Source organism: Kryptolebias marmoratus, linkage group LG3 (assembly GCF_001649575.2).
Source record: "Kryptolebias marmoratus isolate JLee-2015 linkage group LG3, ASM164957v2, whole genome shotgun sequence".
Taxonomy (NCBI): Eukaryota; Metazoa; Chordata; class Actinopteri; order Cyprinodontiformes; family Rivulidae; genus Kryptolebias; species Kryptolebias marmoratus.
Window position 1 is genome coordinate 19,846,728 of NC_051432.1, and position 11,946 is coordinate 19,858,673.

At 43.3% G+C, this 11,946-nt stretch overlaps 1 protein-coding gene across 1 annotated transcript; it reads left to right on the forward strand.

Annotated features, from left to right (window-relative positions):
- Window positions 1-318: 318 nt before the first annotated feature.
- On the forward strand, window positions 319-10,407 carry LOC108230073 (E3 ubiquitin/ISG15 ligase TRIM25). Its single transcript, XM_017405942.3, has 8 exons — window positions 319-1,048; window positions 1,871-1,966; window positions 3,137-3,217; window positions 3,963-4,115; window positions 5,292-5,451; window positions 7,035-7,094; window positions 7,475-7,552; window positions 8,419-10,407. The coding sequence occupies exons 1-8, from the start codon at window positions 443-445 to the stop codon at window positions 8,946-8,948; spliced, it is 1,764 nt and encodes a 587-aa protein (XP_017261431.1). The 5' UTR covers window positions 319-442; the 3' UTR covers window positions 8,949-10,407.
- Window positions 10,408-11,946: the final 1,539 nt, after the last annotated feature.

Here is an 11,946-nt window from a genome sequence, read left to right on the forward strand (position 1 = left end):
AATTACCCTGCAGACGAATGTATATAAAATATTACTATAGATTTATTTTATTTATTTTTGGAATAAAAGTTTATTATTTCTGTGTGGCCCAGAACCAAATGATCCATGGACTGGTGCCAGTCCCGGTAGTTGGAGAACCCTGCTTTAGAGCCCAGGGGTGCCTCTAAGACAGTGTTGAGGGCACAAAGCGCCCATCTGTTCGCCACAGCGGAAGGACCGACGTGCCTGTAAGACAGTGCTGAGGGCACAAAGCGTAACCGCGGAAGGACCGACGTGCCTGTAAGACAGTGCTGAGGGCACAAAGCGCCCACCTGTTCGTCTCAGCGGAAGCACCGCCTGCCAGACTCCGTCAAAACAACACGCAGGAAGTTCGGACAAGTTTCTCCGAACAGGAAGAATAAAGTCCTTGACAGGACCAGACACAGGAGAACTGTCTGCCGAGATGGCCCAGGCTAGCATCTCGGTGACCGAGAGCCAGTTCCGGTGCCCCATCTGCCTGGACATCTTGAGAGACCCGGTGTCCATCCCTTGCGGACACACCTACTGCATGGCGTGCGTCAACAACTACTGGGACCAGGCGGAGCCGCCGGGCCGGCTCAGCTGCCCTCAGTGCCGGGAGAGCTTCAGCCCTCGGCCGGTGCTGCGGAGGAACACGGTGCTCGCCGAGGTCGTCGACAAACTCAGGCTGAGCGAGATGGTCGGCGAGCCGGAGCTCTACTTGGGGATAGTCGGGGAGGTTCCGTGCGACTTCTGCCCGGCGGAGAGCAGGATGCGGGCGGGCAAGTCGTGCCTGGTCTGCCTGGCGTCCTTCTGCGAGGTGCACGTCCTGCCGCACCGCGACGTCGGCCCGCTGCGGCGGCACAAGCTGGTGCCCGCGGTGGAGGCTCTGGCGGAGCGGCTGTGCGCTCAGCACCGCCGGGGTCTGGAGCCCGAGGGGAGCGGCCCCGAGGAGGAGCCCGCGGCGGCGGGGCGGAGCGGAGAGTGCCCGCTGTGTGAAGCCGACCGGGAGGAGGAGCGCAGAATGGACGCTCGGAAAGCCAGGAGACAGGTAGAGATTTATCCGGGTGGGGGGGAAAGTGCTTTTGTGGAGGAAATGTTTTCATCTTTTGCTCCAACAAAAAGCTGCTTGATTTTCCTGAAGATGTCTATCTGGTGAATAATAAATAGTTTGAATACAAATGAACTGATTAATATTCTTCTAAAAACCTGAGAAAAGCTTCTGAACATCTGCTGAAAGTTTCTTGGTAATCTCTAAAAATGTGCAGAAATGAAGCCTCTTTTTTACTTCAACTTTCTGTTCAGTGGAAATTAAGAATAAAGGGCATTAATTGCCCCCAAATTTATATTTTTAAAACACTGGCAACAGCAGGCTAAAAGTAATGATCCTAGAAGAAGATAAATGTGGGCAAAAGTTTTACTCCAGATGCTTTTTTTGTCTGTTTGTCAGATCGTAAGAAAAATGGTGAAAACTGAATATTAATAAAAGCATTTTGAAATACTGTATTTAGTCAATGAAGCTCCAAAGGTCATTTATTATTCTTAGTTCAAAAGATTTATTGTTTTTAAGGATATTTTTTTTTCCCAGATTCATTTTAAAACCTGTTTTTCCAAGATTAGATCTAACTTGTGGGATAGATAGATAGATAGATAGATAGATAGATAGATAGATAGATAGATAGATAGATGGAGGACCACTCAATCTTATTATATAAGTAAAATAAAGCTTTTTGCATCTTAATGGTCAATGGGCAAACAAGTTTAGAAAAACAGCATCTTTACAAATCACGTCATTGTATTATTAGAATTAATTTAGAAGAATACAGTTTTGAAAAAATCAGTATTTTGTTATTCTTGTCCTTCTGTCTGTCAGCTCCAGCTCCACGAGTCTCAAAGGATGCTTCAGGGAAGGATCCGAACTGGAGAGAGAGACCTGGAAGAACTTCAGCAGAACTTGGATTCCCTGAAGGTAACAAATACAACAACAACAACAACAACACACACCTGCACGCACACACACACAGAGCCGGGGTGATCACTATTCTTCTTTGTAAACCCAGTGTTTCTATGAACATTGCATGTCATCAGCAGAGAGTTTCTGAGAACGTACTAATTATTTACATCAGACTCAGACTCCCGAGAGTTAAAGCGTCTCTGTTTGGGGACTGAGGCCTCGTCTGGTTTATTGAAGGCTCTGAGAAATCATCAGGTGGACACAGAATTTCCCTGAAAGGAAAAAAAAACAAAATGAACTGTTGTTATCCAACACCTTCAGCCTGCTTCTCAGAAATCCGTTCAGCCCCACGGAGGATCGGAGAGCTTCTCTGTATTCTGCACCAAGTGATGGAAAATTCAAAATCAGATACTTTCAGTGGATTGACGTCAAGTTTGTACCTGTTTGTTCTTCTCCAGTTCACTGCAATTACCTCTTTGAATTTTAACAGACTTGCATTAGTTGTGTCTTTAAAAAAAAACACAATATTTTCTTATTTTTTAAGCTTCTGCATTTGAATCAAGTCGTAATGGTAACGTTTTAAGTGTTCGTTTTTGTAAAGATATGGGTGGATAAAGAATGAGAGTCCACACTGCAGGACTGGATGTTTTATATACAGCTCATAGACGGCTCACACACTCATATTTTACACACACACACTCAGACAAATCCTGTCCAAAGGGAGTATTTTGTCAGTTTTCCTTGGAAAAGTAGTTTAAGTCCCAAGTTCTTTTTCCCACTCGGGAACACCACCCGTCTCCGGAGCGTCATCTCTTTCCTTCCACACTGAAACTGTTTTGGCTCCTTTGGAAAAAATTATTTAGTTATAAAATATGTGGACATATATAATTAGTTTTATGATATTTTCTTGTAATATTTTGTGCATCATTATCCCTGTGATTTAGCTCATATAGTTTTAGAAGAATAGTTTGAAATGTTTGTTGTTTTTTTTTTGCACAATAACTGATTTCATTGTTTGTGTAGTCAGGATGTCCCCATAAAGAAGGTGCTGTCGGTGTTTCACTCGTCTCAGATGTCAACTGATGGCTGCTGTTTAGGACTCACCTTTTTTTTTGTTTGTTTGTTTGTTTTAGAGGGTCACATTTTTCAGGTGATTTATTCGTTTTTGCCGTGTCCGTGTTTCAGGTGTCGGCGTGCGCGGTCCTGGAGGACAGCGAAGCTCTGTTCGCTGAGATGGCACAACGCTTGGAGAAAACTAAAGCCGAGGTGAGAAGCTGACTCGAAAAAAAAGCAAGAGGCGCGCGGCACAAGAACCAGCTGCAAAGACATCGCCGTTTCTCTCAAACCGTGCGTCCGTCGCAAGAAAAGTTGAGCTGAAAATAACAGCTGTTGTATCTCCTATAGGAAGTTACAATGGTCCTTCTAATAGGGTTCCTGGAAACAATTAAATATCTGATCTCTAAATGAATAAAAAAACACATTTTTAGCAGAACACCTGGCTGTAAATGTTATCACTAATTGCTTCCTTTGATTATAAAGACTGTTACAATGACTTAAAAAGACATTAGGCTAATTACTGGTTAAGTCTGCAGTTTTCGTCGTCCTGATCACTTTTTAATGGTTTTATTTGACATGTGCATGTAATGAATATGTGTATATGTGTCCACATTCATATAATTATTGCTGAGCTAAGCTGCTTCCTGTCTGGATTTGGTAATTTTTGTAAAAGACATTTTATATCTCATTAGTCCTATTTTCTGGTTAAATAAAAGGTTTAATAAACTCATCAGTTGTAACAGTAAGTTACGATATTCTTCAGTTTTCCAGAAGTTTCTGGGGATTTGCAGTAATAGATGTCAACATTCTCGACTAAATGGTTTATATTCTAATTACGTGTCTGTAGAAGCAATAATTACATAACACGTCGAAAGGAAACGGATTGCTCGGTGGCACGTGTTCTTCCCATTCGCGGGCTGACAGGGGCGTGCTGGATGGTCCGTTTGTGACGCAGGTTCGAGTGATGCTGGAGGCGAAGGAGCGAGCAGCGGTCGGGAGAGCCGAGCGAGACATCGAGCTGCTGGAGAAAGACCTGGAGGAGCTGAGGAGGAGAGACGAGGAGATCAGCCAGCTACTGAAGACGGACGACAGCGCTCATTTCTTACAGGTAAGGAGGAAAAAGAGCCGAAAAAAAAAATAGGATAAGAATCATTAGAATAAGAATGAAAGCACAAGAGCAATGTTGTTTATTTCAGCCAGTTTTGGCCGGCTGCTTAGACTTAATCAAGGAAATAATCAATCAGTTAATAATTGATCAGGGAGATGGGTGGCAGGCTTTTCCAGGCGTAAGAGAAGAAGACTTGGAAGCAGAAGGTTTCTGGAAAGAGACTCGATGCTGGCGACACTTTTCAACTTTTTTACCAGGAAATGTTGAGGGCACTGGGGAGATGACAAAAACACATTAGGGGAAAAAAAAATAAAATTACTGTCCTTGTTAAATATAGAAAGTATGTTGAAATTCATTTTAAAATATTAACAAAATTTAACTTTATTTACAAATATGTCGCCAACATGTCCTTTAAAGATACTGTTCTCTAAAATCTGCTTCAGCATTCATGCATATTTTTACTTTTAGCTTTTAGCTACTATTCCACGACTTTGAGCTTGTAGCTGCCAATCTGCTACTTTCAACTTTTAGGTATTGTTCTGCTACTTTTAGTTTTCAGCTAGCTTTTTTTAGCTTTTTGCTAATTTTTGCTTTTATCTAGCCTTTTAATACTTTACCTTTTAGCTAGCATTTTGCTCTTTTTCGATAGCCTATTGCTTATTTTTAGTTATCATTTTGCTACTTTTGGCTTGTATTTTGCTTCTTTAGCTTTTAGCTAGTATTTTGCTTTTTTGTTTTAGCTTTAACATCTCAGCTTCTGTTTCTTCAGCTAATTTCAGCAGTGATTTGATTTTTCTCCCATGTTTCATTCGTAATTAATGGCGTTTGCTTTGTTTTCTTTATTCCACAGATTTATTCTTTTATTTGGCACTTTGATCGTTTTAGCCCGATCACGAGGGACGCTGACACATCAGACATTTTTAGCCTCTCCTGAGAACTTTGCTCTCTCAGAAGACCAGTGACTCAGTGCTGGTGCATCCAGGGGGCCCTGAGTGCAGAGCAGAGCAGAGATGCTGCAGACGAGGGCCGGTGGAGGGAATGAGTCAGCACAGCTCGTGCAGCCTGCGCCACACGGAGTGCTGTTTTCACATCCAATCCTACAAGCCATTAAGTGGGGACTGCAGGCTGAAAACTGTAATCTAATTCGTGGTCCGCTCTGTGTCTTTATTGGCTCAGGCGGCCCCGCTGCTCTGCGCCTGTCTCACCACCGATCAGCGCTCCGGAGCCGTCGGCCGGCACACGGAGGCCTTCAGCGACGCCAGGAAGGCTCTGTGCCATCTCCGCAGCCGCGTGGAAGAGGTCTGCAGGGAGGAGGTGGACAGGATCGGACGAGCAGGTAGACGACCTGCAGACACCAAAAGCTGTGGGAAATGCAGCATGCACCTTATAAACACTGACACTCTGCCGGATGAGTAGCTTTTTATCGTCTATCAGATAAAAACTCCGTTTAACACAAGCAGCTCATTCATTTAGTTTCACGTTTTATGATGGTTTCCCAGGTAATGAGAACTTTGTCCCAGATAGAGAGTTTGTAAAAAAAAAAAAAAAAAAAAAAGGTAAGAAACACGATGCCGGGATGTGCACACACACACACACTCTCTGTGAGAGAGTCATGTCAGAGGTTTTAACATGACATTTAACACTGCGAGGTACAGTGGACGGTTAATTAATCATGTTAAAGAGGACAGGGCGTTGTCTGACACAACACGCTCTGGCTCATCTCCAGTTCGGCTTAATCCCAATCTCCTTCTTCTGAGCTGAAGCAAATTCGGTTAAAGTGACCTCAGCTTTAAAGAAACTGGGTAAATGACACCCGTTGGACAAAAGTTCGGGAATAAAGAGTTATCACCTGCAGTTAATAAGACAAGGAGCAGCAACACAGAGAAACTTCCTGTCGAAAGCTAAACCAGCTTAAAACGAACATCAAAGCCTTGATCAAGCAACGTGTAGCAGGATCAGCGCATGTTCTCTTGGTCAGTGAGACCTGGGTGTCACCAGAGGACACTGTTGTCCTGCGGGAACATAATCCTTCTTATTTAAGTGTTACTTCTGGCCATTTCTAAAATATCTAAGAGTCCAAAGTACAACCCCTGTGTTCACCAAGCATCTCAAGCCATATCTTCACCAAAAAAACTACTTTTACATCTTTATAAAAATGTTAGAACTCCTCCAAACCCAAATATGTTCTGGGACTTATTGTTAGCAACTGTACATATGTTGTTCCTCCCATTCTAAAATGTGTAGTTTCTTAGAGTCTGTTGGCATTTAATGTGTAATCTGTAATCTGTTTCTGTCATTAGGTTCGGCTCTAAGCCTTTAAACTATACTGTATGTATCAGTCACCAGCCATAAAGTGGTTGTTTATTAAAGTGTCTTTTCATCAGTTAGTTCCTGTAGTTGGTGATGCTCTGAAAACCTTTAATTTAACATAAAAAGCCAAATTTATCCACCTCTTGGACCAGATGTGTGATACATTTTAATCACCATGTATGCCTGTAGATGTGTTCGTCTGTCTCTCTACAAGAACATAATCAGAAAGTAATCACTGGATGTACCTCGACAACTGATTAACCTTTGGAGTCAACCCAATTCAACATGGCTGCCGTGGCTAACTGATCTTAGTATACAAAACTGTCTCTAACTCCACCGTTTGTGGAGCTGCTGAGCTGGGATTTTGTGTGGTAGTAGCTGAGAGTCCTCCCCAGCACATACTTTGAGCATTTTGTGATCGTGCAGCTTTGTTTAAAACTCTGGCATACGAGGCAGTGGGGTGATGTGCATTTCTTCACAAAATGTTACTTTTCGCAAAAACGCCCTGCCTACCGCCCTGCTTGGCCAACATGCCCTGTTTAAAACTAGGAAATTACATTATTATTATTTTTTTTTTTTTATAAAAATAAATTCTGTTTTGTGTGAAAGGGGGCCAGACTGTGGAGAACTCCAAACCTCAGCAGCCTTTGGTGCTACACAACAATAGAGGTAAGTTGAATTTGGTCTTTTCTGACAAAGTTTAAAATCTAAAGTTGTTAACCGTAAAGATTTGACTTTAAAGGGGGGTTATGTACTCAGATACCTGTGATGAGTAGTCTGGTTTTCCTGTAGTCGGCTGCTGTAAGCCTGGAATTCCAGAGTCAACAGCGTGCAAACAGGTTGTAGAACAACCGAGCTGCAGATTGTTTGCCGTGTCCATGCACAGATACACGGTTTTATTAGACCGTTGACTCGTTGTGTTATTCGAACAACACATTAAAATCCTAATGTTGCTGTTTGCTGCACTTTAGTTCCTAACAAAACACTTTTCCATCACTCTGCCAACCTCCTTGTGTCTGTTGTTTGTCATTCACCCATTCCCGTTCCAGCGGTGCCCGTTTCGTTCCCCCCGTCCACTCCGTCCCTGCAACCGCCCGATCAGAGGATGAGAGCGGCTTTGCTCAGATGTAAGTACTTCAGATGCATCCAAACGACGCCGACTCCGGCGGTTTAGCTCCGCATCGATTAGCCGAGTTGCAGGAGCGTCGGGGAGTCGGGTCTTGGCTGTTATTAATATTGGATGGCAGTCATGATGTATTTATGACATCCTGGTTTATTGTTGGGAGCGGAGCTTCTACCTGTTACAGCTGACAAGACGACGGCGTACACGCAACTTGTTAGGCATTAATTATTCATTCAGAGGTGGATAAGGGCTATTCAGGTCATTTGTTCCTTGTGGGCCAGAATGTCCACTCAAATCCTGGACGGATTAACATCTCCCGGCCTGACGGCATCTCGCACGTCTCTGAGAAGCAGGAAGAACTCGAGCAGATGACGGAGCAGTTTCATTTTCAGCCAGCTCTGAGACAAAATGTCACCTCGCTGACTCCAGGATTCATAAATCTCCAATACTTGTGAAGAACAGTAGCAGCTGAAGATGATTTTGCCTCAGTTTTTGTGTTGATGGCCCACTTTATGGTGAAGATCAGCAGCAGAATAAGCAGTTCTGGTAAACAGACTGTATGACTGTATCTTAAACTACGTATCCACGCCATCTTTCCCAATCTGGATATTCCTCTGGCGTTCCATTTACCTCTGAAGTTGGCACTTGGCTCTGGTAATGACATCATCATCAGGGTCAGTTTATATATTTATATTTTTACAACTTGGAACTCATGAATCTGTCTTCTGATTACAAATAAAACATAATTTAAACTTCTACAGAATCCCTGTAAGAACGTCCTTTTCTTTTATAGTTGGGGATGTTAAAATCTTAACTCCTGCCTCTTTAAATGTTTCCGTTTTTTTCCCCTCTCTGCGTTCTTGCCTCCAGTTTCATGTCATCTGTCACTGGACCCCAACACAGCCCACCCCACTCTGGTCCTCCTGGAGGGGCCTCAGGGCGCTCACTGTGGCGAGGAGGCTCAGTCCTACCCGCCTCACCCGCACCGGTTCGACTCCGTGGCGCAGGTCCTGTGCCGGGAGGGCCAGTTTGGCGTCGCCAGCTACTGGGAGGTGGAGTGGAGGGGCGGCGGATGGGTGGACGTCGGCGTCACGTCGCTGTCAATCGGACGTAGAGGCGGCGGCAAGCCCTGCCTGCTCGGGCGCAACGAGAACTCCTGGAGGCTGAGGTGCACGCACACGGGGTACGCCGCTTGGCACGACAACCGCAAGACCACGGTGGCGGCCCCGCCGTGCCCGCGGATCGGCGTGCTCCTGGAGCGTCAGAAAGGCGCCTTGTCCTTCTACAGCGTGTCGGACGCCGTGGTGCTGCTGCACACGTTTAACTGCCAGTTCTCTCAGCCGCTGTATCCGGCGTTCCGTCTGGACTTGGACTCCACCCTGCTTGTCTGCACCCCATGAAGGACCGAACGGCGTCTCCCTCAGAAAAGATCATCTTCATCGTTAGATGGCAACACCACAGGAATCTTTTTTTTTTGTTTCTTTTCCAGCATCCAGTTTGTTTTATGAGTGTCTGCTTTCTTTTTTTTCTTTTTTAAGTGCATGCCTTTAGATTCAACCAAACGTTGTACTGATTCAGATCCTATCCCATCAGTTCAGCCAAGGTGGATTTGATTTTGTTTTATGTGTGAAATACGGGAACTAAACTGGTTTAGATAAATGTGAGGAGGACAAACCGTGACCTCTCGCCTCCAGCTTCTCTCAGGAAACGACAATCCACTTGAAACCCTAATGATTATGCAGTTTTCCGCTGACCTCGCCTTCCTTCTGAGCAGCTGTGGCCTTTGGTCGGTTGTGGCATTGCTTTCTTCAGGTTTTTTCTTAAAGGTGCTTTTTATTTAAGGGGATTCCAATTCAAACTAAACATTAAATCACAATGAAAATATTCCAGAAACAGGTCTGGAAGTGGAATCTTATCAGATCGGGAAGCACACCACACAAACCTTTGCCATAGATGGCATTATTACACATATTGTAGGATAATACCATTAAGTGACCTCTTTGCTTTAATCTGTAAGGATTGGATCCTTACCAACTCACTGTGCCTCCAAAACGTTTGCTGTTACTGAAAAAAAAATGTGTTTGAATGTATTTGTTTTGTTTTTTTCATAAAGATTTATTTAAAATCTATTTATTTATTTAAATTAACTTGAATTGTGTTAACGCCAGAAGTTAGTCAGTTGTAGGATTCCATCCAGTGATTATCTCCTGAGTGTTTCACTGAAGTCCATCTCGTGTTTAATGAGGTATTTTGCTAACACAGACAGAAAGTTGGCTCCAAATACTTAATGGCAAAACCGTAAACAACAAAAAAAAGGTTGACAATATGCGTTGCAGATCCTTCTCAGCTGCTGCCACGAGTCAAAAGTTTGAGCTCAGCATCTGTAAGATTGGCAAAAGGTTAAACTGAAGAATAAAAATAAAGAGAAGAACAAATACAGAGGCAGGATGAGCGTCACTGAAACTAACATTTGAAACAACTGTTTTGAATCCAAACGGAAACATTTTAGTTTATAATTCCAGTTTCGGTGAGCATGAATGATCTCCTGTAACGATCCGTGTTGCAGCGGAGTTGTGTTTCTTTGGTTTTATCAACATCATGAGTAATGTCAGCCGTTATATCGAGCAGCTTGTGCAACTTTCTTCTGTCTCCTCTGAGCCTGACGGACCACGAGTCAGTCTCCAGCACAAACACATCAATCTTTATCGGTTCAGTCTCTTTGTTGTTGTTTTCTTTTAATCATGGGCTCTGCTGGTGCTGCTGCTGCACCAACAGATAGCTGCTGAAAATACCCCTCTGCAGAAGATATTCAACTACTTTCTGTTCATTTAAATAAATAAAGATATCTTAAGCAGCGGAGTCTGATCTGTTCCTCTTTGACTCAGTGTCGGTCCTGTCTGTTGTCCAGGTAAACACCCAGGCAGCTGTTGTCCACAATTGTCTCCTGTCCCTTTTTTTTTGTCCTAACAAGCAGCAGCATGTCTGTGCACCAAGGAGAAGGTGTCCAGTTGAAATCTTGTTGGTGTTTCTGTGTGGAGTTTGTATGTGTGTGCATGGTTTTTCATTCGGTGCTCATGTTTCACAGTCCAGAAACTTACACGCTCGGTTACTGGGGATTCTAAAACGATTTTAGGTGTGAATGCGCGGTTTGTGATGACCTGTTCCCTCACACGCTGATTGCCGTGGAGATCCACGCCAGCTCCCTGTCACCCTGAACAGGAAGCCGGCGTGGAAAATGGACGGGTCGGGATAACAAGACGTTTGAGTTGCACTGAAGGTCTAAAGGGTGAAGAGAAATGTTGAGATTACGACTCTTTGAAGCGTTCCTGAGCTGCCGACTAACCTCTCACACACACGACCTCTCAGTCGTACAAACTGTGGCCTGATTTTCAGACCGTCAATAATCCAGGCGAATAGAGAGGTATCTGCATTGTTTAGGCACCAAAGAAATCAGAGAACATTCCTCTGACAGTGCTGTCTGCGTTGTCCAGATAAAAACAGGCTTGCTAAAGACATTTATGGCATATTTGACCCTTCAGGGAAATGAGCAAACTGCAGAGGGGCCTGAGAGTTGTTTGGTTAATTAGCAGGACTAAAAAAAGTTGTTCAAAGACTTATGATATTGAAAAACAAAATTCTCACATGTGAACAACTGGTGAACCTCTTGATTAGTATTTTTATTATTATTATAATTTGACACAAAGATGTCTTTAGGTCCAGTTGGACAGATGAGAAACTGGAGAGAGGAATAAAAAAGAACAACCTAGCTCCTACTTATGTGCTTTCAGGATGCATGTTTGCACAATCGTTGTGCGCAGACAGGAGAAGGTCAACAAGCAATCTGCCAGAGCAAATATCTGCCACATGAGGTCTCAGATTTGTTTGATCTAAAGACCAATAAGAGTCCAGCATGATGATAAGTTACCTTACAAAGCTAAAAGTTGTGCAAACTGCTTTTCATTACTCTGACCAGCGGCTTATAGGATTTTAGAGGCCATCACTGTCACTCAATAGAACAAATCTAGGCTGTGATAGAATCAGAGACGGGCAGCATGATTGGCTCATTTTTGACAAATCTGCAGAAATTTAGTGGTGCCATCATGTCAGAGTATCAAAGGTCAAAGATACCATCCAAAACCTGGGATTTAAAAAAAAAAAAGATATCACATCTATTAGGAAATTCCAACTAAAATGCATGGACTTAATAATATGTAATATCAAGATTACTTTCTGGAATAATAGTTAGTTACTTAATCAGTTAGGAGTATTGTACCAGTATATATAACAACCAAATGTTACATAATTTTCGTAAAACTGACCAACTAATATTTTGTCATCTTGTTTTTCAAACTTTTATTTCTTTTGGAGTGACTCATCTTACTGCATATAAACTCTTTG